General features: G+C 59.0%; 9 protein-coding genes across 9 annotated transcripts; 4 read left to right on the top strand and 5 right to left on the bottom strand.

Moving 5' to 3' along the window:
• Nucleotides 1–4: 4 nt before the first annotated feature.
• Nucleotides 5–1,265, top strand: TRAVEDRAFT_165042 (uncharacterized protein). The gene is made up of 2 exons (XM_008038521.1): nt 5–700; nt 752–1,265. The coding sequence occupies exons 1-2, from the start codon at nt 14–16 to the stop codon at nt 1,169–1,171; spliced, it is 1,107 nt and encodes a 368-aa protein (XP_008036712.1). The 5' UTR covers nt 5–13; the 3' UTR covers nt 1,172–1,265.
• A 377-nt stretch (nt 1,266–1,642) lies between these two features.
• Nucleotides 1,643–3,983, top strand: TRAVEDRAFT_45581 (uncharacterized protein; the record flags this gene model as incomplete). The annotated part of the gene is made up of 5 exons (XM_008038086.1): nt 1,643–1,751; nt 1,811–1,993; nt 2,047–3,383; nt 3,448–3,863; nt 3,914–3,983. 5 exons carry the CDS (start codon nt 1,643–1,645, stop codon nt 3,981–3,983), a joined length of 2,115 nt encoding a protein of 704 aa, XP_008036277.1.
• Nucleotides 3,984–7,813: 3,830 nt separating this feature from the next.
• Nucleotides 7,814–9,373, bottom strand: TRAVEDRAFT_145635 (uncharacterized protein). The gene is made up of 3 exons (XM_008038520.1): nt 9,206–9,373; nt 8,879–9,147; nt 7,814–8,820 (listed from the first exon to the last, which is right to left on the bottom strand). The coding sequence occupies exons 1-3, from the start codon at nt 9,309–9,311 to the stop codon at nt 8,227–8,229; spliced, it is 969 nt and encodes a 322-aa protein (XP_008036711.1). The 5' UTR covers nt 9,312–9,373; the 3' UTR covers nt 7,814–8,226.
• Nucleotides 9,374–13,610: 4,237 nt separating this feature from the next.
• TRAVEDRAFT_145630 (uncharacterized protein) lies at nt 13,611–14,917 on the bottom strand. The gene is made up of 7 exons (XM_008038519.1): nt 14,749–14,917; nt 14,478–14,585; nt 14,371–14,413; nt 14,292–14,312; nt 14,204–14,235; nt 14,004–14,147; nt 13,611–13,890 (listed from the first exon to the last, which is right to left on the bottom strand). Exons 1-7 carry the CDS (start codon nt 14,895–14,897, stop codon nt 13,695–13,697), a joined length of 693 nt encoding a protein of 230 aa, XP_008036710.1. The 5' UTR covers nt 14,898–14,917; the 3' UTR covers nt 13,611–13,694.
• A 1,730-nt stretch (nt 14,918–16,647) lies between these two features.
• TRAVEDRAFT_45578 (uncharacterized protein) lies at nt 16,648–17,615 on the bottom strand (the record flags this gene model as incomplete). Its single annotated transcript, XM_008038085.1, has 4 exons — nt 16,648–16,709; nt 16,768–16,860; nt 16,909–17,429; nt 17,485–17,615. 4 exons carry the CDS (start codon nt 17,613–17,615, stop codon nt 16,648–16,650), a joined length of 807 nt encoding a protein of 268 aa, XP_008036276.1.
• Nucleotides 17,616–18,411: 796 nt separating this feature from the next.
• Nucleotides 18,412–19,099, bottom strand: TRAVEDRAFT_19049 (uncharacterized protein; the record flags this gene model as incomplete). The annotated part of the gene is made up of 4 exons (XM_008037800.1): nt 18,412–18,476; nt 18,554–18,643; nt 18,732–18,832; nt 18,906–19,099. The coding sequence occupies 4 exons, from the start codon at nt 19,097–19,099 to the stop codon at nt 18,412–18,414; spliced, it is 450 nt and encodes a 149-aa protein (XP_008035991.1).
• A 981-nt stretch (nt 19,100–20,080) lies between these two features.
• On the top strand, nt 20,081–21,033 carry TRAVEDRAFT_27946 (uncharacterized protein). Its single transcript, XM_008037899.1, has 4 exons — nt 20,081–20,321; nt 20,384–20,463; nt 20,521–20,610; nt 20,682–21,033. The coding sequence occupies exons 1-4, from the start codon at nt 20,131–20,133 to the stop codon at nt 20,729–20,731; spliced, it is 411 nt and encodes a 136-aa protein (XP_008036090.1). The 5' UTR covers nt 20,081–20,130; the 3' UTR covers nt 20,732–21,033.
• A 1,074-nt stretch (nt 21,034–22,107) lies between these two features.
• On the top strand, nt 22,108–22,651 carry TRAVEDRAFT_88818 (uncharacterized protein; the record flags this gene model as incomplete). The annotated part of the gene is made up of 4 exons (XM_008038518.1): nt 22,108–22,253; nt 22,317–22,396; nt 22,457–22,546; nt 22,608–22,651. Coding segments are annotated over 4 exons (360 nt in total), but the record flags the coding sequence as incomplete, so codon positions are not given.
• Nucleotides 22,652–23,127: 476 nt separating this feature from the next.
• TRAVEDRAFT_63907 (uncharacterized protein) lies at nt 23,128–24,935 on the bottom strand (the record flags this gene model as incomplete). Its single annotated transcript, XM_008038517.1, has 9 exons — nt 23,128–23,350; nt 23,406–23,700; nt 23,766–23,905; nt 23,963–24,356; nt 24,423–24,471; nt 24,533–24,661; nt 24,730–24,795; nt 24,854–24,868; nt 24,921–24,935. Coding segments are annotated over 9 exons (1,326 nt in total), but the record flags the coding sequence as incomplete, so codon positions are not given.
• Nucleotides 24,936–26,381: the final 1,446 nt, after the last annotated feature.

The raw sequence follows: 26,381 nt of genomic DNA, 5'->3' as shown, positions 1-26,381 counted from the left end.
CTTTGAGCAGCCTATGGATCCCAACGCGCAGCCTCTTCCTGCAACACCCTCGTCCTCGCGCAAGCGTTCGCGAGAAAACGAGACCCCAAGTCAGAGGCACAAACGAGAGAAGGCCGCAGAAAGACAGCGTCGGAAGCGCGAGCGCGATCGCCAGGCCGGCCTCCAGAACATCCTCGCGCTCTCCCAGCAGCAGCAAGTGCAGCAGATGCCCCCGCAACAGGTCGAGGTCCCGCCCCCGCCCCCGCAGTCGAGCATGTCCGAGTACAAGGGCGAGGACCTCAGCCCCGAGGAGATGGCGAAGCGGGACCGGGTCAGGGCCGCAGCGCGGGAGCGGCAGCGCAAGCACCGCGCGCTCGTGAAGGCGAGGAAGCTGCGCGAGCTCGGGCTCGACATGGGGAACGAGATCCTGCCCGGGATGGAGGAGGTGCAGTACCGGATGAACGCCGAGGGCCAGTACCAGGCGGTCATGCCGCACGAGATGCCCCCACACCCGCACGCGCAGCCGCACCCGATCCACGAGCCGCCGTTCCCGCAGGGGCAGCCGCTCGGGGGCCAGACGTTCGCGTCGACGCTGCTGCTGTCGTTCTCGTGCGCGCCGCTGCTGAAGCAGCACCTTTTGCGGACGCTGTCGATGACGAACGAGGAGCTTGCGTCGCTCGAGCCCATTATCGCGCAGGCGTGGGATCACTGGGATCAGCAGGTGCGTGCGTCTGTCCTTGCGGATATGACTCACGTTGACCCTGGTGAACAGCGACGCATGCACTTCGCGCACGCACCGAAGGCTCCGGACGGTTCTGCGCTCGGAGACCCGAACGCACCTTATGGCGGCATGGGCGAACACGTTCCCGGACACCCCTTCCACGATCCTGCGCAAGCCAACGACTTTCGGGCACGTTTCCACCGCCCCTTAGTCGCCCCGTCTCCGTTCCGCTCGACGATCGTAAATGGGTCGGGTCAAGAACACCCACAACAAGGCGCTGCCTCCGCGTCTGCCCCTCCCGGCGGTCCTGCGCCACCACCACCTCCCCCAAATGCCCTTGACGCTGCATTGTCGGCTGTAGCGTCAGCAAGCGAACCCCGACCCCTGTCGAATCCGCCCACAATCGATCCACAACTAGGGCAGGCGCGAGATGAGGCGGCAGGCGTGGCGGGGAAGTTGGAGCGGTCGTGAGCCATCGAAGATACCTTGTCTGACCTTGTTAGTAGTCGGTATGTCCGCGTACGACTTTGTATTGTTTTGTTCTCGGACTACTTGTAAGGTTCACGCATCATGATATGTATTGTATAGGTTATCTCATCTTTCAGAGAGCCTTGGCCCGTCTTAATCTTGTATCTTGTGCACAGACACTCCAATCACAGACTTCGCGCATCATTGTCGGAATGAGCGGCAGGTTTCACATATTTGTTAGTGTTTGTTACTATATACCTACAACCGGTAGTCCGTGTGTCGATTTCGGATCTGACAGCCACTGGGTCAAGAGACCTAAAAGTACAGTAACGCTTCCGACGCTCCCCAGCTGCCACGGTCGTTCCCGCCTCCAAGAAGCGGCCACTCTATCTACAAACCCTCTTGGTTACGTACCACCACCATCCCAGCGCGATGTCCGGGGCACGAACGTCCAGCAAAGCTCCAGGCGCCAGCATGGCTGGAGATCCATACGTCATCCCCGACGGCATGTTCGACGACGTCAGCAACGCGCAGAGCTGGAATCTCATCGTGTCTTGTATGTGCGAAGGACTCAAGATCCCAGGTACGCACCCAGATACGTCAGTGTGTCAATTGTGATATTCACTGGCAGTACTTTGGTAGATCTCACCACTCGCCATGGGCTCAAGAAAATTCACGCTCGATTCAATGACTATCACAAGCGCCTAGACTCTGCCTACTCATCGGCGCGGAGGTGCAGCAATGAGAAAGTCATGGGCGGCGTTGTCGGAATTATGGCGAAAATGTGCGCCGATGCCATCCTCCGGGACAAGCTCTTCCAGAAAGGTCACCGTGTCTCCCCGTACATATCGAATATATTGTTCATAAGTGTGTTACAGGCCTACTGAGGAAAGTTATGCCGTTGCTAGCATTCGACTCGACGCGTCATGTAGCTCTTCAAGCTCTTGCGATGGTGACCCACCACGGAGGACTCCAGGCGCGACAGGACATCGCCCGTCAGAACAGCAGCCTTATCAAGCTCCTGTACGACTACCCCGATGACCCGAAAGTCGCCGAGCTCGTTATCATGACCGTTACTCATGCCACAGAGGCAGTAGTGTCATGCGAAGAGACTCCGGACCCAAGGCTCGTCAAAGAAACCTCTATTCGCGCGGTGCTCGAGGCTACAGTCGCCGCTCTTCGCAAACCCATCTCTTCATACACCCTACTCACCCATGCCCTCGGATTGCTCGTCGCCCCCACGCAGCACTGCCCAGCGGAGTGCAAGGCCGTCCCCGCGATGCTCCGCCTCCTGGCAGCGTTCACCCGGAGCAGCAGCATTGAGACGCGCGCGGACGCATTCAGCGGGATCCTCCGCATCCCGATCAACGAGAGCGAGTTCGAGCAGACGCAGTTCGACCCGCGGCGCTTCGTGGAGATCTACCAGCGCGGCACGCCCCCGCACCTCTCCGACATCCTCATGGACTACGGCCCGGAGAAGGCGGAGGTCGCGCTCACGCTCAGCTGCACGGTGGAGTACCAGAAGGCGATCATGCAGGCCGTGCAGGACCGCGACATGTACGCGCTCGGGAAGAAGCTCGCGAGCATCATCCAGCGCACCGAGTTCGCGATCGCCGAGGGCGGGTGGCAGTTGGACGGCCCGGACGGGGAGATGGCCAACGAGGCCAACATGCCCGGGGTGCCCTTCACCCGCTGGACGGACTCGCTCCCGCTCAGCGCGAAGGCCCTGCGCGCGAAGGGCACGCCCGCCGACCTCGACGCCGCCGACATCGTCGAGATGAAGTTCTTCATGATCCGCGGCCGGCTCCCCGAGGCGATCGCGCTCGGCCACAAAGCCCTCGCGCGGAACCGCGGCCTGGCGTACGCGTACTACATCGTCAGCATGGGCGCGGAGATCGAGCCGGGGCTGCGCGCGGTCAAGAAGGGGCTCAAGTGCAAGAACATCACGGACTTCGTGCGCAACCAGATGCTGTGGCGCGCGGTGAACCACGCGGCCCAGCAGGGCATGGTCGTCCTGCGCGAGGCGAAAGAGGGGACGGCGCAGGCGCGCGCGGAGGGGACGGCGTTCTTGATGTCGGCCTGGGAGGACGCGAAGACGTACATCTCGGAGGCACCTCCGGATGGGCGGCATATGCTTGCCGTCCTGACTTGGTACGTTATGTTGACGATCGTGGTGCGCGGTCCAGAGCTGAGCGAAGACCTACGCGAATTGGACGTGAGTATAGACCTCCTCGCTACGCACCTTCGCATTTCTGATGGGTGTCCTTTCACTTTCACAGCCCGCCCGGCGGAAGATGGCAACGGCGGTGCAGTTCATGGAGTACATGGGCTACCCGGTCGCGCGAACCCAGCTGAACCTCGCACGGGAGATTCTTCTCCGCCACTACACCGACGGCGCGAAAGAATGGGGCGCACTCGTGCGGCGATACGACGAACTTGAAGCCCGCGCGCAAGCGAGCGTCTCTTGCTGTACCGAGGGTGACGACGACCTGGCGGAGTGGTTGGAGAAGATCGACATGGACGACCCCGATGACGAGAACAGTATCTACATGCGTGAGCACGGGGGCGCCCACGCCCACAGGCACGGCGTACCTAAGGCGAAGAGCGAGATGACGAGCTACGAGCTGTACCGGTGCTCGTGGTGCGGGAATCCCAGTGCGGTATTGCGGAAGTGCGCGGGCTGTGGGAAGACGAAGTGAGTCCTTCACCTTTCTGCGCATGCGAGCCTTTCTGATGGGGTCGAAGGTACTGTGACTCCGGCTGCCAAAAGTCGCATTGGACGGAGCACAAGGCCGACTGCAAGGGGCGGTCTTGAAGCTTAACTCGTGGGACAAGCGACTCGTGTTCTCGATGTCTGATACCGTCGGGCTAGGCGGCGAAGAGAAGTTAATTTCGTGAAGGACGTTGTATGATTACTCCTGAAGTTTCTGATCTCCCACCTACTGCTGATATTTATTGACGTGGCCGAGGTAGTTGTCGAATGTGACATCCAGGGAGCTCGATCCATAGATGACGATACACTGCATGCAGACGTGACTCTTGCCCGTGCTTCGCATCGTGAACCACTTGTCCAGGCCCTCTTCAGGTAATCCATCTCGATGGAAGACGTGTACATTTAGCCGAAAATGACGAGAAATAGCTGAAGGTGATGGCGCACCTCGTCGCGTCGCGTCGGTGTCCGGGAAGTCGCGCAGACGCCGAGACGCGGTAAATGAGACGCGTCGCGACGCGTACCGCGTGACTCATCCCAAATACGTCAACCGGCGCTTGCCTGGAACGTGCCCTCGAGCCCGGCTATACGAACCTTCTTCGCGACTGCACGCAATCATCCTGTCTTCAGCCAAAGGTGAGTCATCCGGGTCGCACGTACTGCTAGCAGATGCGAGAAATGACAAGCGCAACGTATACCTCCCCATACATAGCAGCAACCCGATCAATCAATGTCCGACGTCGACCGAGGGGCGCGCTGACCAATTGGTGGGCTTGCTAATGCTTGCCGAAGAGCGTCGAAGGTGCGAAGGCACCCCCATCCATCATAATCATGTACGCAGGTGCTGCGGCCGGTCGCAGGGGCATTTGACTTGCAAAGGGAGGCGTTGGTCAGCCGAGCTTCAAGTCGCGGCCGAACCGGGTCTTGTTGTCCACTCGATGTGTTCCCCATCCGGGCCGACGCTAGCAGGCTGCGAGGGTGATGCGATCTGCGAGCCCGCGACGCCGAGGCTGCGATGCCAGCCCAAGCTGCGACTAAGTAGTCCGAAGGTCGAGCGAGGCCCCTCGGCGCGCCGACGTCGAGTCCCCTTGGTAAAGCGGTGAGCGATTGCTATCATGGCGAACGTGGTTCGGTGCTATGTCCGTCTGTGTTGACGCTGACACCACTTGCAACTGTCCGCAGGTCCCCGGGGTTCTCTAGTATCCAGATATCCAAAGCGCATGCATGGCCACGCGTCTCGGCAGGTCGAAATTCCAACGCCATCGCCCTCCGAAATCACCACGTAGCGATGCTGGACCTGCACAAATGTCAGCCGGAATACCCGGGCAGCAGGCCGCGATTTCGGGCAGACTCACCGTGCTCCCATCGACCTGTGCCGCTGCCGAGGGATGCGGTGGTCGCAGCACGTCGACTCTGGACAACAACACGCGAACCCCGGCCAGCGCGGGGCCGCGTCCTGTATACCCCAGAGCGCAGCGCCACAGCCATGCCAATCAATCCGTCGCGCGCGCCCGCGTACCTTTTGTCCCAGATATTCCGCCCCGGTGCGCCCGTTGTGCACCGGATTCGGCAAGCGGAAAAAAGGACATACGAAACGATGGTCGTCAACATGCAAGAGAACGGATTGCACGCGTCAATTACCAGACGAGTTTGGTCTCGTCGCAGACGCCGACGCTGGGCGTCGTGCCGCCCGCACTTAGGCGAGCGATAGATGGACACACTAATGCACAGGTGGCTGGCAGGAGAATGACCGCGACTGCAGCAAACAACCGGCGAAATCGACGAGCGGTGGTGAGCGCGCAACTAGCGGTAACGCTGATCCTGATCTGACCCATCCTCCATCGTATTCGCAGTCTGTGCGTCACAACGACGACGGCGCGCCCGGCCGCCATCAAGCACCTGAAGTCGCCGAACAGCGCGCGCCTGCCGTTCGGACTGAACTCGGATTCGGACTCGGAGGTTGGAGCGACTCCTGCTTCGATGCGTGCACCAGCTACTCGCGTATCGCACCGCGCGCCAACGCGGCCAGCACGCCGTCCGAACACGGTCTCAGACGTGCGTCGCGTCGACGGCGCGCCGCCTTCGCTTCCAAGATACACTATCCACGATGAAGTTTCGCACAATCCAGATACCGGGGTGCCCGCCCGCCGTCCTTACTCGCACCCCCGCCGTGGCAGGACCCGTCGAAGGACGACGCTGATGGCTTCGGCGCCGGCTTCCCTGCAGCGCGGCGCTCGAACTGCCCATCCTTCGAAGCTCGCGGTCGGCGCGGTGGCGGTGGCTGCGCCCCCGCCGGAGGGCCCGTATGCTGCATATGGCCCCCACAATCGCTCATCCGTGCACCCCGCGCTGCCCGAGTGATCACCCCATCACACGCGCGACGGGGCTTCGAGGTGCGTGTCGGCCGCTGCGTGTGCGGGCGCGGGAATTCGAAGGGCTCGGTGTCGTTATGAGTGGGTCTTCTGCTGCAGATACGCACGCGCTCCACCTGGATTCTGGATACGCCACCATCGCTCGCGCCTGCGCGTGCGTGTAGCGGCACTAAGCATTATAGTTGGTGCTATGTGTCCTCGGAGAGAGTCGCTATTCTGCTCCCTGCCGACGGTGGCCTGCGCGCGTGGGCGGGGTGCGCCGCGCCCAGGTGACGCATCGCAGCCAGAAGGTGTGTGCACGCATCATATCTGGCCGTGCATTGGCTCGCGCCACCTCGACACTGACTCCATCTCCAGCTTCACCGCGACGTCGCGCTGCTGCATGGAACCCGCAGCGTATTCTGCGTGCGATGATGTCAGAGCGTGCAGCTGCAGGCGCCCTCCCCGCGCTATATCGAGACAGGCGCGCCTCGCGGTCGACCTGCAGGTGCGATCCCAGCCTCGCGAGTGATAACGCCCGCGCACGCCGGCCGTGAAGCAGTTGCAAATGGGTGTATGCACGAGCGTTGTGCGGGCGGACGCAGACGTTCTGCTAACGCCTTCCCGCGCGGCCGGCGCGGATGCAAATGCCACATATCCGGCAGCCGCCCATCGAAGATATTATCAATGCCACCACTACCGCTCCCCGGGCGCGGGCCGGACCCCAGTGCGTTTAGCAGTTTAGTTTGGGACGTGCGGATCTGCGGATGGGGCAGCGCGAATAGCTATGGGCTTCGGCCACCGCTGCGCGAGACGCGTCGACGCTGCGGTGGCCATGGAAGATCCGGCTGACGCGAGACGCGACTCTGCCTCTCTGGGTATCGCGCTGCGAGTCGCGCCGGCACGCACGATGTGCATGAGACCACCGGCTGCGTCTCCGATGTCAGGTACCTTGCCTTGCGTTTGTCATTGTCAACTTGGCCGCACGCACGCGCGGTCGGGATAGCTCCTGAGTTACTGAGTAAGTCGCCATGGTGCGCCTTCTAACCCACCGCGGTATCGGAGTCGGAGGAAGAGGGACGCAGTACTCAGCACACTGTGGCCGCGCCGGTGTACGTACATACTGCATACGAACCTAACCTTGGCAAAATTGGCATGGGTGCCGCGCAACCCAAGTAGCGTCGGTGGCATTACTCTGTGGCATAACGTTATGCACCAGCCGCCCCGCAGCGGCCTCGGTCCGGCTCGGGCTGCGTCCACGCTCGAGAAGAGGAGTGCGCATGCGCAGGCCCGCGGCATGCACAGGAGGCTGGAGCCGTATTTTCAGGAGTGACTGAGGAGGCTGCAGTGCGACGGCCGCGCGGCGCGGGCACGGGGGCCTCCGCGGCCGAGTAATGCCACCCGGTGGCGCTTACGCAACCTTGCATGACTGTTCTTCGTCGCCACGCCAGCGCGGCCAAGTCGCTGCGCCCGGCCGTGGCGTCGCCCGCGCGTCTGCTTTCACATGCGGGCGACAAGTGCGGGAATGAGGCGGACTGTGTCGAATGTTGTGAATGGCGCGATCGGGCTCGGACGGTAATATGCGGGTGTTCGACGTTTCGTGTTCGTTGCATTGCGATGTGTGCTAAGGAGAAGCTACTAGTAGTGGTACAGTATGCGTATGGTGATGGAGTGATGAGTGCGCTGCGTGCGACAGGACGGGGACAGATGATGGAATGGAATGTGCAGAGGGGCGGCCGGTGATTAATGCAGGGGCTGCTTGCGTACGGGGTAAGAAATATTGTGTGGGCGAGGCGGAGTGAAATGGAGCGACACGGAATAATGCGATCAGACAACACAGCGCGAAGGCTGGAAGAGAGAGAGGAGCGAGGGAGTGTATGGTAGATCAACAGCAGGATACGATCTAATGGAGGAATAACTTAGGCTCGTGCGAGCCAATGCTTTTGTACAGCGAAGGGCGAAGGGGGGCGTCGTTGAAGGCGCGAGAGGGAGAGGCTTCATGCGCGCACTGGTAGTGCGTGCGCAGCTGGAGGCGCGAGGTGGTGATATGGCTGCGCGATCGCGGCCACACTATGCGGCATTGGCGTCGCAGCGTGCGGCTGGTGGTGCGAGTGGAAATGCGGAATGGGGAAAGAGCGGAGGATGGACAGCGCAGAGGAGCGCGCCCGATGATGGTGGTGGTGCTCGTGGCCGTCGTCGTGCGCGAAGTGCACATGCGAGTCGGCAGGCTTGGTGGCCGGGAATGGAACCGCAGCGGGAGCGTGCGGCTCGGGCGTGCGGGGAAGCGAGACGCTCTCGAAAGAGGACTCGGAGTCGACGTCCATCTCGCTGGAGTCGACGCTCCAGCGCGAGCCGAGCGGCGAGCTGCGCCGGCGGGCGTGGTGTTGGTGCGCGGGGCGCGCGGGGAGGCGCGGCGCGTGCGAGAGCTCGAGGAGCGCGTCGTGGTGTGCGAGGAGGTCGGATTCTGAGACGCCGAGCTCGAAGTCGAGGACGTCGAGGAACTCGCGTTCTATCCGGCCGATGTCGCGCTTGCCGAAGACTCCGGTGCAGAGCGCCCAGTGGACGTTCTTGAGGGTGGAGTCGTTCAGGTACTGCGATGATGTCAGTTGGGTTGAACATGGGCCCGCGTGTGCGTGGAAATAGACATACCTTGTTAGCGAGGATGAGTGCCCCGAGGAACACGCGCTCGTGGGCCCATTGCTCGAGGGCGATTTGAATATGGGGCTTCGCGCGGTTGATGTATACGAGGGTGACGAGGAGGGCGGGTACCTTGACCTCGGCCTTGGAGATGACATCGGTCACGAACTTGGTGAACTTGGTCTGTTCTGAGTGGCGCGACATTGAGCGACCACGAGTGGAGGATGAGGGGCGCCCGAGAGCATAGTCCACCGTCTCGGCGACAGTGTCCACAATGTGCTCTGGAGGTGAATAGGTGAGCTTCCTGTTATAGAAGGAAAGAAAGAAAAGTGTGCGTACCGATGAGGTTGCGGCCCAAGCTGATCTCGATGAGCTCCAGGAGAGCCGGTGAATGGGAGGTCGAGTCGACGAGGCTGGCTGGGTGGACAGGCGAGGAGTTGACCATTGCTGCAGAAGCGAGAGGAGGAAGGGCAGCTGTGGAGGCGGTAGCCGGGCGGCGGAGGAGGCGGACGGGCTTGGGGGGATGGGAGAGGGCGCGGCATGGCTTTTAATAAGGAGGAGGAGTGAGTCGCGGACGGGACGGTATGGTGGCCAGATCTGAGATTGGAATGAACGCGGGCGGACGACAGGCGCCGGCAAGGGCGGCGATTCCGATGCGCACGCAGGCGCCGTCGGGCCCAGCGTGATTGGCCCCGCGCCCTCGGTTGACTCACCCGTCTCCGACTCGTCCTCCTCGCTCCGTAAGCACATCCGACGCCCTCCGTAAGCGAGCCCCAGCCATTTCCCCAGATCCAGTCTCAGATCCTGCATTAAATTCCTGTTCCCCAACCCCAACCCTACCTCCCTGCCTGCCGCCCGGCCGAGACCGCGCCCTCCCACTGCGCTGCGACGTGCGAGCCCTTCCATCCCGACTATCTATCGAGTGCTCGACATGTGCTGATCCATACGATGCCCTACGAACTCACAGTAGCGGGATCTAGGCGCCACCACGTCCAGTTGCGCCTCGACCGCGCACGTCCAGACCCCCTGTCGAGCCACAGCTGCCACCCCTGCCGGATACCTGCTGCGAACGTGTCTACTGCCGTCTATTCTGGGCCGCTCGTACCATCTTGGCCACACACCTTCGTACTCGGTCCAAGCGAACGCGCCTGCGCTCCTCCGTCTTGGCCCCCCTCCTCGTTTCCCAGACGCCTTCCCCACATACGCGCGCCAAACACCTCCGTTCGTCCCGCACTCCTAGGCGCTCTCCTTTCACGCGTGCAGTATCGCGTCCGCTCGCACATCGTCTATCCATATCCACTAAATGCACAACAATCCATCTTTCGTCGCCTTCATATGTCGCACAATAATCGAGTGACCCTCTGACACGCAATCTGATATGCAGCGCGACCTGTCCATTTGCATTCGACAGATCCTCGTCGATCCCACCCACCCGTCGCACGGAAGCAGACGCGCAGCGCCACGCCCTCCCCGCCACCAGCTGGCAGCGCAATCTATACGACCCGGAGTTCCCACTGCGATAAATGCGAGCTGCCAGGCTGCCCGCGTAGCCTGGCATGTCCGACGCGAGTGGGCCTCCCTGCGCGCGCGCCATCAAATATCGCCCTAAGCCCGCCAGTGCGACACCGACGTGCCACGCCAGCCCCGCAGGCGGCAAGGCACCGTCGCGGTCGCAGACGCGCAGCTGTCTGCACTGCACTATCCAGTCCTGCAGCCCCGCTGGCCTCGGCACCGCAGCCGCCCGACCCCCGAATGTCGATTCGGCCGGGATGATGGGTCCGTGGGCAAATGCGTTCGATGTCGACGCCGGCGCGCGTATGCGTGTCCGCAGTTGTTGTCAATGATGCCGTTCCCCGAGGCTCGGCCCGGACGTGTGCTGCTGCGTGCCGTCCGCGGACGTGTTCTGTGCACTCCTGTGGGTGTGTATGCGGTGCTGCTGCCGCCAAGCAGCAGCAGCAGGGGCTGCGGGCGCCGGGACGCGGGGTGCGAGACTGCGGTATATTGCGCGCCAGCGCGCGACGCGTCGTGGCATGGAATCGTGAAGAATCGTGGAATATGGGAGCTACGCGAGCACGCCGAATCGCGTTCGCTGCTTCGACTCGCAATTTACTGCAGCTTCCCTGGGCCTCCGCTTCCTCCCCGTCCCGCCCGCAGCGCTTCCTGAATACTCACGCCAAATTAATGCAGCTGCGAGCAGCAACGCTCGGTCCATATGCGTGCATTTGCCCACGCTCCGTCGCATTTTCCTTTTCCGCTTCCGCTCGCCTGCGTGCGTCCCGGGACGTCACGTACGCGGTGTGCGTTCTCGATGCCGCCGCGCTCCGGTCGTACTGTTATTCGGAATCGGCGCGCGGCATCTGTCCATATGCATCTGCGTCTCGTGCTTCCCCAAACGCCCGCGATGCGCGTCCCGCGTCCGTATTCCGGAGCATGCAGTGGGTAATTCGGAGTGCTGCAAAGTTAGCTTTCGGCGTGCGTCGCACGACGTGTCATGAGTCCGTTCGCGCCTATCTATTCCGTTGCAAGGTTCCGAATACTTGCCACGACCACAAAGCTTGTAAGTAAGCAAAAGCTTACCACTCTTCCCGAATCCCGACTTCGAGAAGAGTTTTCGGAGTCATGATGCGTCGGTGCGGCTGCAGCGAGCGATTAATTGCACAGGCGCTGATGGCTTTGCGATGCGTTCCGCCCGTCTCGGAGGGCGTGATCGCATGCCTAAGCACTCTCCCTCGGGTCCGGTCAGCATTGCGTCCCGTCGAATTCGAGTGCGCACATCGCTTTTAGCGGTGTATAGGCAGTGTAAGTCGCTTACAGTCGTCTGGCATGTCGTGACTCGTCCCCTCGGCGAGCCTGCAGGGGTGCGGGAGCGCATGATGAAGGTGCATCTAAAACTATATCGGCGACCTTCGAAGCTTCCGGCGGCATCTACAAGTGAACCCATCATACCTTTCGTCATAACATGGTATCCCGATATGCTCCTGGTGCGCTCTCGAATGCCACGATCCCGTCGAACCGCGGTCCCCGGCCGGACTCCGTGCCCCACGACTGATAGCACATAGCATCTCACTTCATTGATGATATTGTCATTGTCAAGCTTCTCCGATCGCGACTTCTGTACACACACCCTTTCATACTCCCGGCGTTAGCAGTACCACAAAACACAAAGCACACCCTCCGATCATGCCACGGGCGAAAGAACGCACCTCTCGCGCGCCCTCCCCACCGAGACGGCACCTCGCCCGCGCCCGTCCCCCCGCGCCCAACGCCGGTCGGAAGGGGCGGGAGCAGCACTCGCGGACAGCGCGCGTGCGATCGGCCGATGTCGCCCTCCCAGCGCGGCCGCGATCACTCCGCTCTGCAGTCAGTGCACTCAAAAAAAGAACTGACTGCGAGGAAACCGGATCGGGCCCGGCGCGTGGCGAAATGGGCGCCTGCGCGAGATCCCGCCGCCTGCGGGACGCAGATAAGATTGGAGGATCGCAGATGGGGCAGGCGCCGCTCCCCCGGGTTCGACGCGCGCGTGGCGGGCGGGCGCCAGGCACGGGCGGGGAGGTGCGGTTGCCGCTTTCGGGTGTCGAGGCGGACGACGCGCTCCGGCGTCTTCAAGTTGGCCGCTCCGACATGCCCCGGGGGAGGTGTGTCGCCAACCAGGCGACGCTTGACGCTTGGCGAGGACGCCTGGCTCGCCGGTTGCTGGCCAGCAGTTGTTGTCGCAACCACACCCGCTTGTGTGAGATATTGAGGGCCGAGTGCAGCGGACAATGCGTGCACTGGCAAGCGAGGACGCGCTCCCCGCCCGGCGATACACGATGCGCGGCGGGATAGTGCGGTGCAGGCGCAATATGTTTCACGGCCGCCCTGATCAAAGGGAGGATCCTTTCACTGTCGGGCCTGAATAGAACGCATTCTCACCAATCATACCAAACATGTCAGGGGCGGGCGAGCGCCACCCGCCGTGTCGCGACGACACGAGGGCTGCGGAGGGTGTCAAACATTGATCTCGCCGCCGTGCCGTCGTCGCCCGGCGCACGCCGCTGCCGGTGACCACTGACATGAACAGCGCGCTCTGGACCACGATGCCCGACGACACACCCCGCCCTCTGCGACAGTCTGGCGTGTACCTGTCGCGATGTGCCGTCGCTTGCTCGGGAGCGGACGGCGGACGCGGTGATTTGCAGCTAGTTGCCTCGAGCTGCGGGGATATGATTAAATTGTATGGGAGGCATGCGATAGGACCGTGCACTAACATGTTTATGGTGCTTGCTCCGCGGTGAATGGGGCGAGACCGTAGCTCACCGAAGCCAGCTGCCAGTGTTCCCCGGCTTGCTCATCGTGGTGACAGAATAGTACCCGTTTTCCACGACCCTATTCGCCGTCGATGATGACCCGTCGGATATGGACATGTGTCCGGGACCGTCACGCGCGGAATAGCAGTGCTGGAGGGTGGCACAAGCGGACGGCGCTGGTCCGGGGTGTTGTGTGGTTTCGCCGGATGTGGTGCCGAGAGCACAAGTCCGCGGAGAGGGCGCGTCAAAGTCGAGGTCAAACGCCGCAGCACCGCATGCGCTGGCCTGACTAACAGAATGGATCAGCGCTGCCGTCGACCCTACAAAACCAATTGAAGTGATTTCAAAGGTGGCCCGGGGCGCTACCCCGTTACCTGTGAGACCGGTCTAACGTCTAGGGGCGCAGACAACGATCAACGCGAGGAGATAAGAAGGAAGAAGTCAATCGTGCAAAGTCGTCACATAGCGTACACACTCCTACAGGTGGTCCCCCCAACAAGTCCGTATAAGAAATCTCGATCGCGGTGCAGCTACCAGAGCGGCTAGACTGGGGGCACACTCCCGCCTGGGGCAGGCGTTGACGACGGCTTCGACTTCGGTTTCGAGTTCTTGCTGCCCTTTGGCCGCCCGCGTGGACGCTTCACCGGCTGGCCGTCCGCACCCAGCTCGTCGCCAGCGCGTTTTGTGCCCGTCGGGGTGTTTGACGAGTCGTTCTGTAACCTGAGCGCTTTCAGATATCTACCAATCAGCGGGGAAACCGGGGAGAAGCCGCCATGTGGCAGAGAGGATGGAAGAGCGGGGAGCAATATATCGTGAGACGGCAGATTAAGCGAGAGGGGGTGTGAACGCACTCCGCGGACTTCTCTTCGAGCGTGGATTGTAGGCTCGGGAGTGCCGGCTGGCCTAGCTCCTGCCGTAGCCTGTCCACGTCTTGTTTCGCGACCGCATATTCGCCCTCCGAGATGGCCTTGATCTTGACCTGCAGATCGTTGGCCCTACGTACGGACGGTGAGCTGCATCTAGCGAGAGGCACGGGAAGGGAACTGCTCACTCTTTATTTAGGGTGGCTTCTTGGATGTCCGTCTAAAATGACGGTGAGCATACTGTGTAGCCGGCGGAGTTCCACAGCGCATGCGAACCTTGTCACGGTCCTCGTTAACCTGCGGGGAAATCCACGCGTCAGCGGAGGTGTGCGGACACAGACACATGGCACGGTACCTCTCGTAGACAGTTCAACAAGCGTGCACGTTCGCTCTCGAGCCTATGTGGCGCGACAAGCCGGTTAGCATCTGCCGGTCTGATCAGCCAGAATGAAGCGGACGCACTTGTTCTTTTGCTCCTTCAGGTCTTGTATCGCCTTGTTCTTCTGTTCTAGCGCGGCATGCGCGGAGAGTATGTGCGCAGTATGTAGCTGTAATTGCAAGGCATGCTTCCTTCATCGATCCGCCGCCATTCCGCATGGTGTGCGAGGAAAAGAGAAGAACCGCGCGGACAAGTAGATTGATGCGGGGAAATGGAACACATCGCGAGAAAGTAACGGCTTGTACATGAGCCTAGACTGCTCAGACAGGCGAGGCGACAACGACGTGCACGCACTTGAGCTCTGCGGTCTTGGCGAGCTGGATGAGGCTCTTCGTCCAGTCGCCGGTGGCGAGGAGGGGGGTGCTGTTCCCGGCGGCGGCAGCAGCGGTGGCGGAGGACGAGGCCTGGGCGGGCTGCTGCTGGCCGGCGGAGGTGGACGCCATAAACGATTTGTCGAAAACGCAGGATGGGGGTTTCTGGGGGAGGAGTGCTGCCACGCGTGTCCTCCGGGAACTGTCGTCCCTATTTTTCGCGCATTCCCACGCTTTGTGCGCGCGTCTCTCGCTCGCGTGGCTTTCGTCCCGACCCTCCTCGAGCCGCGCGTCTCGCCTCCTTGTGCCTTCCTCTCTCCTGGAATCTTCGCCACGATGCACCTTCCACACGACCAGAAACAGCGGTACCATTGATTATCGTCTTGTTTGTGGACAATGCTCGAATGGGGTCCATTCTGCACTCGTGACCGACGCGTTCATTGAATGTGTCCTCGGCTGACAAATGCCGACTCGCTATTTCAGAGCCCGGTGTACAGTAAGTCATTCCTTTAGGCTGACTATACACACCAGTACGTTGTCGACATCGGCATGGTGCGAGCATCTCATGATATCTCGCCACGACATGCTCATCGTTCTTTTACTCAGGCCTGTGTTTACCCCAGACACACACCGACAGTCATCGTGTGATTCCCGGCCCGAGTCCCAGCTTAGCTCGAGATATCCCGACAACATGAGATATCCTCGACCGCACATTCACTTGCGATCTAAGTGAGATCCCAGGCCCGAACATCCAGATATCCGCTGCGGGCACCGAGATCCTCGCGTCGAGCGCGTCGAGGCCCGCCGTCTTCCTGGCTCGACCAAATCGTGCACTAGCGGGGCCGGGACGCGCCAGGGCATCCAGGGCACCCAATTCTGATCATATCTCCTCCAGATAGTCTTGCCTGCGGCCTGGCCATCGAACGTCCAGACCGTCGCAACCAGTATAGTGATGGGAGCGCCCAGCAACGACGCCATTGTAGATGTCATCGATGATACGGTGCGTTAGCGGCCACACCGTCCTTCACTTTCTTCCTGGTTGTGCACCCGGTCCTGCTGATACTGTTCGGGTCTAGGCTCTTGTCCGACGGCAGCGCGGCCAGATACACCGTTGAGGAGATCATGTACTTTCGGCCTTCGGCAACGATTGTAAATCCGCATGAGTTGACTGCCAGATTTCCTCGGTCTTCCGAGAATCTCGGGGGAGCCGTGCATCCCCGCGTCCCTCCCGGGTCTGCGCGTTCCCCACATGCCTCACCGCCACGTCCTCCCGGCGGTCCTATAATGTCATCTGTATCACGCAGCTGCTATTTTGGACGTCCAAGATTAGAGCGAAGGCGGTCAAGCACGGTGAACAGCTAGTGAGTTCTTGATAAAGTCCGTGTTTTACCGAAATGAGCCGTGACAGTTGTACTGACCCGCCATGATAGATATCCGGTCCGTTATAATTCTGCGCAAGACGTAACCAATAGCACGCGTGTACCGCCAGACGTACCCCAAATCAACAGCGGTTTGGTGTTTATCGGTACTTGATTAGTCGTCACGCACACTGGTATGAGATCCACTCACTGCGGCGCAGGTTCTTTTGCCCAGGACAATTCAGGTCAGCGGCCCTCTCGTGCTGTCGTGGAATCGTTAGATGATAAAGCCGCTAACTGGGTGCCGATTGGTCGACCATGCTCGCGCACTTACGAGGTAACGTGTCTCTCTTTACGTCCGTTGTCTTACGATCACGCAGGGTTGTATTTGGAAGAGCACAGTACGTCGGGATTATGGAAGGATGTGAACGCAAGATGATACTGTCAAAACTCCTGTATTGGGCCCCCGCAGCCGCAGTGCCCACCCTAAAACCATGCGCTCTACTCAGCCGTGATGCATCAGCTCAACCGGACACGATGGTAAACTGGTCGCTAACGACGACCTCTTGACCGTCGCTGGTGATGACTACGGCGGAATGCAAAGGTGAGTAGCATACCCTTTATCGCAGCAATACAACACTCACTTCCGATGCTATAGTCAGAGCCGTTGATGACATTCGGAACTTGGATTTCGACACGGCCCGCGGCGAAGTCCACCTTCCCGGCCCACACGAGCACTTGCACAAATGTCAGAAAATGTTCGCAAGATCGGACGGCTCACGTACCCTCGGTGCTAATGTGATTTCCTGTGTACAATCGGATCTTCTCTACGGACAGGTCGCTGTTGGTACGTCGGGCAATGGCTTGGTTGGTGCATGTGCATGTCGAGGTGCTTGTACTCATGGTGTTGTTGGCATCGCTGCCAGTCGGATTTGAAGAGCTGCTGGCCGCGCCGGACGTGGAGCTAGCGGCGGAGGCTGTAGCAGTCGTAGCAGCACCTGTGGTGTTCGCTGCTACGCTGCTGCCGCCGGATACCGCTATCGAGGTAGTGCTTATGATGGAGGTTCCTTCACTCTTCGAGTCGCTGCGTGCACTGCTAGACGTGGTGTTCGCCGTTGCAAAGACGGTCACCGTCACAGTGCCGTTCGCCGCCGCAGTACTGCTCCCTGCGCTCGTCGCGGAAGTCATAGCGGTGCTCGTCGTATCACTCGCTGTCGCATTAATGGAAATACTCGTCGAGCTGGTGGCGTTGGCCGTCAGACTCGACGTGAGGCTCGGGTCCTGCTGTCCAGCTCCTGCTGTCCTCCTAGGTGCGATGTGAGTGTGCGTAATATATACCACGGCAAGCGTTGACTGCATACCAGGTCACGTTGTGATGCGCACGCACGATCCATGTAGTGTTCCGGTTGGGATACGGTACGATCACTTCGGCCGAGGCGACTTGCAGCAGGAGCCCGACAACCGTGAAGACGATGGTGCGGGGTAAGAGCATGGCCAGAAGAAATGTGTGTCAGTCTAAAGAGGAACGTAAGGTGAGTTGTATCGTTATGTCCCCCGGCTTAGCTTGGGCTCATATATACCACGTCTGGATGAATAGACGGGGTATTGCATTCTCCAAGAGCGCGCATGACAAAGGCAATCTGCCCGTAACAAACCGGTTGATTATCTGGGAGTTACCGTCAGTATCCCCCCGCTATAGGTTGTGGGTGCTTGAGGGTAATCGGTGAGTTTTGATTCATACGTTTCACTGCTTATTGTCTGTTCTTTCTGAGGCGCCGAGCTGTTCACCAGATACCATCAAACCATTCATCAGTACTCCAGACGATGTGATCAGAGCTTCATAATAGGTGTACAGATTTTATCAACTTTCTTCCGGCGCGTTTCTTCGTTCCTGAGTCGTGACGGCGCCAGCTCTGGGAGTGAGTATAGAGAAGTATATCCTCATCTTTGAGGCCTGCTCAATCGCGAAAACCCTCATCTCTACACAGCAGGCATCTCCGAAGCAGGCTTCAAACAATCATCCTTCAATGCGCAAGCTGAAATTGCGCAAGAGGGAACGCGAACAGAGCTGGAGATCTCTTACAATCTGTGACAGTCGCTCATAACCCTTTTCGCACTTTTGGTGTTATAGCCGAGGACGCACGGGCACCAGCTTCTTCGTATGTATCCGGTTCGTCATGCTACAGTACCCGCTACATGTCGCAGTTGGCTAAGCACAGCTCCACCCTACAGAATATCGATATCCTCCTGGCCCCGGGCCACCCCCAATGTCTCCAAACTCGGATACGCTAATTGCTTAGCCCGACCACGAACGGCTCGCTCCAATACTTGTTCTGAGAGTCATTCGTGTAGACTGCGAACGAGAGGTGAGCAGCGCTACGACACAATCGGCCACAGCCTCGTCGGTCCCCTCGAGCATGTAGTACTCACTAACGACATTGAAGCCATCCCCTTCTTCCAGGAACGGCACCTTGACAGCGATCGAGCTGTTGTCGCGGTAGGCCACCTCATCGAAGAGCACTGGAATTGTGACATCGTGAGCGTGATGGATCGGTCCCGGTCGGTCGGTCATATCCCATACACGTCCACGTATCACGATATGACATACCTGGCAGGAATCCGCCACTGTCTGCAGTGTTCTTCCAGAGGCGAATATTAAGCGGCTCCCTGAAGTCGACCGGCTGCAAGGCATCAGGGTCTGATGCATTTCTGGCGATGAGAGGTCAGCAAGGTTCAGTGTCTCGCATGCCGCAAGGACGGCGGGGGAGTGGTTTGGGCGCACGTTTTCCAGGTGATCTTGGCTGTCGCGTTTGCAGTCCAGACAGTTCCGTTTTTAGGTTCCAGGATCGTCTTAACGTGCAGTTTGTTGTTCCCAATCGCGGTTACGTCTCCAGCTGGTGCGGCGGCCAACCCTTCGGAAAACACAAGAACGCTGCAAAGCGTAATCATCCACGAGGACAAATATTGTGCGACCATGGTCGTAGTACGAGTAGCGCGGTGCGGTAAGATGATGCCTGGTAGAGTATGGTGAGTGGGATTTGTGGGGCATATGCAGAGCGGACGCCGACGTGCTGATATATGCACGCTGTCCTTGAATACAGGTTTTGTAACTTGTATGCGCGTATACGTTTGGAGGCCTGAGGGTCGATGGTGGGCCTTGGGATTCTTATTGGGTTGGGCGCGACCCAGTCGCGCCCATCGTCAATCGGCCCTCTATTGCGCAATTGTGCCAGGACGCGCTTACACAGTAGTCGTCGCGACGGGCTGGAGGACCCGGAGCGAGCTGCTGATGTCTGCATAGTGAATAAGTACGCGCTCTATGCAGGCATGATGGCCGCCTGTGAGTACTTGAAGTTAGCCGATTGTCGGTGGCGTTGATATGGAACTGAGCCCCGTCCATTCTAGCCAATGGAGCATCATTGCTGAGACAGTCCGGCGAGGATGAGCCGTGTCCCATATATGCATCGCACGTACATATCTGTGCACATGTTCAGCAGCCAGTATGGCATGGACGAGTGACACACCTGTTCTGCACTCCGTGAACGCGCGTGAATGCTCTCGGAGCTCTTGGATGAGTAGTTTCTTTCGCATCACTCTGCCGCACCGCTTGCTGAGGCCGCACGGAGTTGGTTAGATAAGCGTTTTACGAACGGGTTTGAGGGAAGCAGAAGGGGTCTTGTGGCCGGTAGCGCTATAGCCTCGCGGCGGCCGGAAACTTCAATTGGCGCTCCGGTCCACGCTCCGGACTAGGGTGGCTGTCCTCGACAGGCAGCTCTCTCCTGCTCTCTCTGAGCGACGACCGAGAGCCCTCTAGGGAGGTCACTGGAACATTTTCTCCTCCGACTCCCTCTCGGACGTCGTCCACACCGGCCTCAAGTCACCTTACGCTTCCTCATATATAAGCCCCTCCGTTGAACCCACCATGTCCCAGCAAAGCATTGTCTTGCGTTCCGTCCTCCCTTCACGGCTACAACACACGACCTCTTACGAACCCGCCCTCAACAGCTATGAGCTCGCGTACCAAGTCCCCGCTCGCAAAGTGCCTCTTGGTCTTCGTTGCACTGTTCGGCATCTTCTTCTCGCACGCCGCTGCTATGCCATCGATTGCGCTCGAGAAGCGCGATGTATACACGCCGCCCGTGCTCTACCCGCACGCTGGTACCGTCTGGTACAAGGGCCAGACCCACAACGTCACCTGGTACGTATTCTTCCACCGTTTCTGTTTATGACCAGGCTCTGACGCGCGACACACGCGCACAGGGACGTCTCTGACCCGCCGGCGAACATCACCAACCCGATCGCGTCGCTCATGCTCCGGAAGGGCCAACTCCCCACGCCTCGTAAGCGTCGTCCTATTGCTGCGCATCAAGGCAGGGTACTGATACTTTTTTGTGCAGTGATTCTCGCAAACAACTTCAGCATCCTTCTCGGCCGTATCGAGGTCACCGTCCCCTGGGTCACCGAAGGTGACGACTATATCGTCGTCCGTGAGTATCTCATCCGTCCATACTGTATATCGCCTCCAGTTGAGTAGACTGCTGATCGCGCGTGTACGCAGTATTCGGCGACTCCGGCGACTGGAGCCAGGAGTTTACCATCAAGGAGTAACTTCCCGACCGACGTGCCGCCACAGCTCCTTTGTCTGGAGGGGCGCGCACCGCGCCATGCCGATGATGACCGGACCTCCCTGGCTGTCGATAAGCTGTGAACGGTACCGCCGCACGCACTTACGATACATTCGGACTACTATACGTCTCATGGACTTTCAGCGTCATCACGGACTTACGGACACTGCTTTCGTTGTTGTACAAACTAACCTGCTATCGTTTGTCATTGATGTTATCTAAGCTGTACTATACACACTTCATACGTGTATCGCATTCGCCTTTCGCCTTGCTAATCATTAATGACCACCTATCGACAACATCAATGTTTGAAAGGGAACTGGGTAAGTTTCTGCGTCTGAAGAGCTAAGTCGGGAGACTCGCCTTTGCCTTGCGAATATCCCGTTGCTCGTGAAAAGCCTCACTGCGGATTTGTGCGTACGTCCCGCGGCAGCGTCGCTCATACGTGGTACGGAGGCTATTTGTGAGTACTTTCCCGATTATTGGAGCCCTCCGGTGGCGTTGGTATGGAACTGAGCTCTGTGCATTTTATGGAGGACATCAATGTTGAAACCTCGAATGAGTCGTGTACTGTACACCGTACCACATACTGCACGGCGTACGCACTGGCACCTGTGACCGAGGAGTGGCCCTCGGTATTCGAGTACTTTCGAAGGTCAGCCCGGGCTCTATGATTCCATGATGCGATTCGCCAAGTCATGCGATCTAGGAAAGTCAGCAAGCTGCAAGACTGAATAGATATGGGCGCACCGCTTCCTAAGACCGCACCCGTGTCCAGAAAATGACGTCGTGATGCAAAGCACGGTATGTTATGAGCGAATGACACACGTGGCCTGCATTCCGTCGACGTGCGTGTATGCTCTTGGGGCTCCTGGTTTTGTGGTGTGCAGATTCTGCTTGCCTGTATCGCTTATGGAGCTGGTTGGACAACAGTTCACGTTCACGAGTGGTTTGAGCGACGGACCGGGAGAGGTCCTGGGCAGAGCGCCGTCAACGTGGCGGGTAGCAGAACGCGGCCACGTGCGAGACGCGTCCAGCCTCGGAAAGAGCCGCCGCCCGCGGTGGCTGTCCTCCTCCTCCGGCCGCTCTCTCCGAGCGACGATCGAGAAGCGTCTGGGGAGGTCACTGGCATATGTTCCGCTCCGTCCCTCCCTCCGAGCTCGTCCATACCGGTCTCAAATCGCCTTGCCCCGCCTCGTATATAAGCCCCTCTGCTGAGCCCACCATGTTCCAGCAAAGCATCGTTTTGCGTTCCACCCAACCTTCACGACAACCACTCACGACCTCTTACGAACCCACACGCCCTCGACAGCTATGAGTTCGCACAACAACTCCGCACTCTCAAAGTGCCTCCTCGTTTTCGTCGCGCTCTTCGGCATCTTCTTCCAGCTCGCGGCTGCAATGCCAGTGACCGCGCTGGAGAAGCGCGACGTTTACACGCCGCCCGTGCTCTATCCGCATACCGGCACTGTCTGGTACAAGGGCCAGACGCACAACGTCACCTGGTACGCATGGTTTTTCGTATTCTTGGAAAGGTCAAGGATCTGACATACATGATACGCACGAAGGGACGTCTCCGACCCGCCAGTGAACATCACCAACAAGTTCGGCACAATCATGCTCCGGAAGGGCAACATCGGCACTCCTCGTGCGTACCGTATCGTCGCGATGCATCGAGCAGCGATATTGATGACTTTCTTCACTTCAGTGATCCTCGCGAAGGGCTTCGACATCCTTCTCGGCCGTATTGAGGTCTCCGTCCCCTGGGTCATCGAGGATTCCGACTACAGCGTCGTCCGTGAGTACTCATTCGAACGTTCTCAACATATGCCGCCTCTGCTGACCACGTGTATCTGCAGTATTCGGCGACTCCGGTAACTGGAGCGAGGAGTTCACTATCAAGGAGTAGCTCCCTGTCCGTGCCAGGATCCCTTACGCCTGGAGGGGTGCACACCGCATTATGCCGATTATGACCTCCCAGGTTACCGATGAGCTGTAAACTTCATCACCGCGCACTTCACGGACTCGGGCTCACGGACCTTTGCCAACATCATGGACTTACGGACACTGTTCTACTTGTTGTATCAACGGACCTGTTATCGTTTGTCGCTATTCTAGTTGTATGTACTATACACCCACCATACGTGTATTCGAGCCGCCTCGGTCTTTCGAATGAATAACGACCGCTCACTGATATCATGCGCAAAGTCTACATATTCCATTGTCCTTCCAAGAGCGTGATGATTCTGCCATCCAGTGTCCTTACTTGCAAGTCCATTCACACGCCATATCATGCCCCGCCTGTTAGCCATGGTGGTCACGAAGGCATCCCAGCAGCCGCTGGATTGCCATCTGCCCGCGGGTGTGCACCATCCGGAACGGCGTCCCAGCGCTTGGGATCTGGCACGTTCTGCTGTTGCGCGCCGGCATGTCAAGCCACCGCTTGTTCTGGGGCTCGTCTGACGCGCACTCGGGGACTTCTTCGATGCGCGCGTGCCCCTGCATCTCGTCCCAGTACGCCCGCTGCGAGTCGTCTGGCACGCTTAGCTGCCTGAGGGCTAGGATCTCGTCTTCAGTGAGCATCGTGAATCGATGGAAGACCCTATAAAAATTAGACAGATATGAGCGGACGTAGCATAAGGAGGAGTAAGACTCACGTCGCCTGAATCGAAAAGGTCATGCCATCGAGGACCTGCGTCCATGCGAACACAGGGTTCTCAGGCTTCTTCGAGAGCGGCTCAAAACGCGGTGTCGGATTGAACGTAACATTGGGCGGGATTTCGGCGGGCTCGCGCTCGGTCGACCAGAATGCCCACGGGGTGCTGCACCGGTGGTCCACACCTTGGTCGCGATCACGGCGCAGCACGAAGAACCACAGCGAGTCAGGCACTTTATGCGCGGGGTCCGCAGTGTGCGTGAGCGTCGTGTCGAATAGGTACTGACGTCCCGTTACTGAAAGCATGGAAGTAGTTAGTAGCGGTAGACGGCGGGTGATGCGCGGCGGGGCGATATCGTACCTATTCCCATGGTGCGGAAGTCGGAAGACGCCGCCGCTGCGACAGCGCGGATCGCTTTGGACACGTCTCCGGTACCGTCTGGATCGAGTGCCTGCAGGAACATAAATGTTGTGCCCACAGGCATGCATCGTACCAGATATCTGCAGCGTACAAGATAGGTCAGGAGTGGCACTTCGTAGCTAATGACTTGCGCTTACCTCGTCCACCTCATGCCGCCAACGCGCACATCGTGCGTAAGCTCACAATCCGCAGTCTGCTTGTCATACCCCGTGAGTGCGCCAAACGTCCTCTTGAGAGGCTCGTTCACCGGCGTAGTCTGCTCAGCCGCCGGTGAGCCCAGGACAGACAGGCCAGTTGTGAAGACCGGCGATGTCCTGATCTCCTCATCCACGACCACGTTGGACCAGCCGGGCGTCCCGCGGTCGAGCGCGAGCCACTCTCCAACTTGCGCGATGCCCTGCGGCGAGTACGGCCGGACGTCACACATGCCGCGGCCCATGTTCACAATCCACGGGTACGTCTGGACGAGCCAGAACCACGTGGCCGCGACCTCGTGTGGGTCCGCGTCTTCGTGCGAGATGGGCTTGAGGCCTGAAGAGTCATGATGAGCGGTCAGGATTGTGCATGCGGGGTTGCGGGGTAAGTAGGGCGGCGTACGTTCGACGAGCGCTTTGCGATTCGCTCCAGTGAGGGGAGGTCCCGAGAGCTACAGAAGGAACTCGTCAGTGTGCAATGCAATTGGGCACCGAGGTGAGGGGAACGCGTACCATGCTACCATAGCTCTGGTAGCGAGCATCCCTGGGCTTGGACGGATCTCGGACCCATTTGAATCGCCCGCCATTGCTGGAATCATACATGATCTCATCCGCTCTGATCGCGTATGACTTGAGCGAATGCTTTATTGCGAGTGCGCGTAAACATTAGCATGGGTACGGGCTCTGCGAGCATAGGGATGCGTCTTTACCGTGCCGCGGTCGTCGTGTTGGAGCTCTACATGAAACTTCATTCTCTCCAGGTGGTTGATGGACGACTATTTGAGGAGTTTCTTGTCGGAAGGCAAACTAGATTTAAGGAGAGGGAGTACGCACGCATATATCCACGATCTGGAAATGATTAGGTTTTCAAGAGTCTCACAGCGCAGAAGATCAGACGTACCATCTTGAGTTTCATGCGTAGATTGTCTATACCGCGGATGGTGCTGAGATGTGGCTCGACGGGACGGTAGTCTGTATTTGAACGATGCAATGAGTGAATGAGTGACGATATTATTCACTTGGACGACGTACCTTCGAGGACAATGAAGCATGCCTCATCGGGATCCCCTGGCCGGGAGTATCCCAGAGCGGACACTATATACGGATTACTGTCGACGAGGGTTAAATCACAGACGTAATGTGCTAGCTTTAGAGGACTGGTCTTACAGATTGCGCTTGTAGAATTTGACAGCTTCCAGATATTGGAGATCCTCGCGGGTGGGGTACACGTGAATGACGACCGGCATGCCGGACATATCACCTGCTCCCTTGACGGTTCCGCGATAACGTACGACGCGAACGGCGCCCTCCTGAGGGGTTGTGCCAGCGTCATCAGGCTGTTCTTCGTCGTCCAGCGGGAAATCGTCGTCGATCACCTCCGTGAGGTCGAGGTTCTCGCGGGCAAAGCAGCGGAACTGTGAATTTTTGATGAGCACGAGAGCTAGAACAGGCGTGAAGACTGTCTTACGGTTCCGCGGAAGGGTGTGTCACTGTTCTGCACCAATGTCGTGACATTGTCGCGGATGTCTCTCGTGTGCGCCATGATGTCTTCTCCTACCCGTGCGGAGTCCTCGACGTGCCGCAAGACCACGGCGCGGGTGTCAACGAGTGTGTCCATTCTCTGGTCGGTGTCGAGCACAGCTTCAACCTATGCATCGGCAAGGTCAGAATGCGCAAGTCGCATAGCAAGCATTACCGGGACCGTACCAAGAAAACATTCACGGCGTCAGCCAGCTTTGTCTTGAGATCCTCAACTCGTTTAGCTGTACCGCCGTGCTTGAATGCGAAACGAAGCCAGCCAAATCGCTTCTTCCGGACTCGGAGGCATTTATCCATGAATTTCTCGATGTCTCGGAGGGTCCTATCGACGGCCAGGCAACAAGTCAGTGTTACACACAAGACACATAGATCAAGGCTAGAGCACTTACTGCAGTAATGTCTTGATGTGGTCTTTCGTCTCAGCGACGGCACTACACCCCTTGAGTTTCTCAAAGACACGTAATGAGAGGTTCGCAGCACGCTCGGCAAGCGCTTTACAATCCTCTCGTGCGCCATCGACTTCCTGTGAGTGCCGATAAGTATATTAGTGCCTAGACGATATAGAAATATCGACAGTAGGGACTGACCTTGATCTTCTTGGCGATACTGAGAGCGGTTTCGAGGGCAGTGCTCAATCCAGGAATAGGGATCTCGGCGGATGCAATGGTCGCCAGTCGGAGAGTCTTGATAGTGATGTCCATCGTGTCCTACTTAAAACCAGTGAGTCGTGTCAGAAAGTTGGCCGGAGGTCGGTGCGCCCAATTTGAGAGCACAGTTCGCCAGCATATCGTTCGCGTCCAACATATAAAGCTTCGGGCCATGG

The sequence above is a fragment of the Trametes versicolor genome, assembly GCF_000271585.1.
Source record: "Trametes versicolor FP-101664 SS1 unplaced genomic scaffold TRAVEscaffold_4, whole genome shotgun sequence".
NCBI lineage: Eukaryota > Fungi > Basidiomycota > Agaricomycetes > Polyporales > Polyporaceae > Trametes > Trametes versicolor.
The sequence above is the reverse complement of the archived record's forward strand: the minus strand, read 5'-3'. Positions and strand labels throughout refer to the sequence as shown.

Excerpts from the sequence above, each read along its gene's own strand:
- TRAVEDRAFT_165042 (XM_008038521.1), top strand. The coding sequence starts at position 14 with ATGGATCCCAACGCGCAGCCTCTTCCTGCAACACCCTCGTCCTCGCGC. Across the intron at positions 701-751 it reads GGGATCACTGGGATCAGCAG|CGACGCATGCACTTCGCGCA; the intron begins GTGCGTGCGTCT and ends CCTGGTGAACAG.
- TRAVEDRAFT_145635 (XM_008038520.1), bottom strand. The coding sequence starts at position 9,311 with ATGGTCAACTCCTCGCCTGTCCACCCAGCCAGCCTCGTCGACTCGACC. Across the intron at positions 9,148-9,205 it reads CTTGGGCCGCAACCTCATCG|AGCACATTGTGGACACTGTC; the intron begins GTACGCACACTT and ends ATTCACCTCCAG. Across the intron at positions 8,821-8,878 it reads CACTCATCCTCGCTAACAAG|TACCTGAACGACTCCACCCT; the intron begins GTATGTCTATTT and ends ACATCATCGCAG.
- TRAVEDRAFT_145630 (XM_008038519.1), bottom strand. The coding sequence starts at position 14,897 with ATGGCGTCCACCTCCGCCGGCCAGCAGCAGCCCGCCCAGGCCTCGTCC. Across the intron at positions 14,313-14,370 it reads TGTTGAACTGTCTACGAGAG|GTTAACGAGGACCGTGACAA; the intron begins GTACCGTGCCAT and ends ATTTCCCCGCAG. Across the intron at positions 13,891-14,003 it reads CTCGAAGAGAAGTCCGCGGA|ATATCTGAAAGCGCTCAGGT; the intron begins GTGCGTTCACAC and ends GCTGATTGGTAG.
- TRAVEDRAFT_27946 (XM_008037899.1), top strand. The coding sequence starts at position 20,131 with ATGAGCTCGCGTACCAAGTCCCCGCTCGCAAAGTGCCTCTTGGTCTTC. Across the intron at positions 20,322-20,383 it reads CAGACCCACAACGTCACCTG|GGACGTCTCTGACCCGCCGG; the intron begins GTACGTATTCTT and ends ACACGCGCACAG. Across the intron at positions 20,611-20,681 it reads TGACGACTATATCGTCGTCC|TATTCGGCGACTCCGGCGAC; the intron begins GTGAGTATCTCA and ends GCGTGTACGCAG.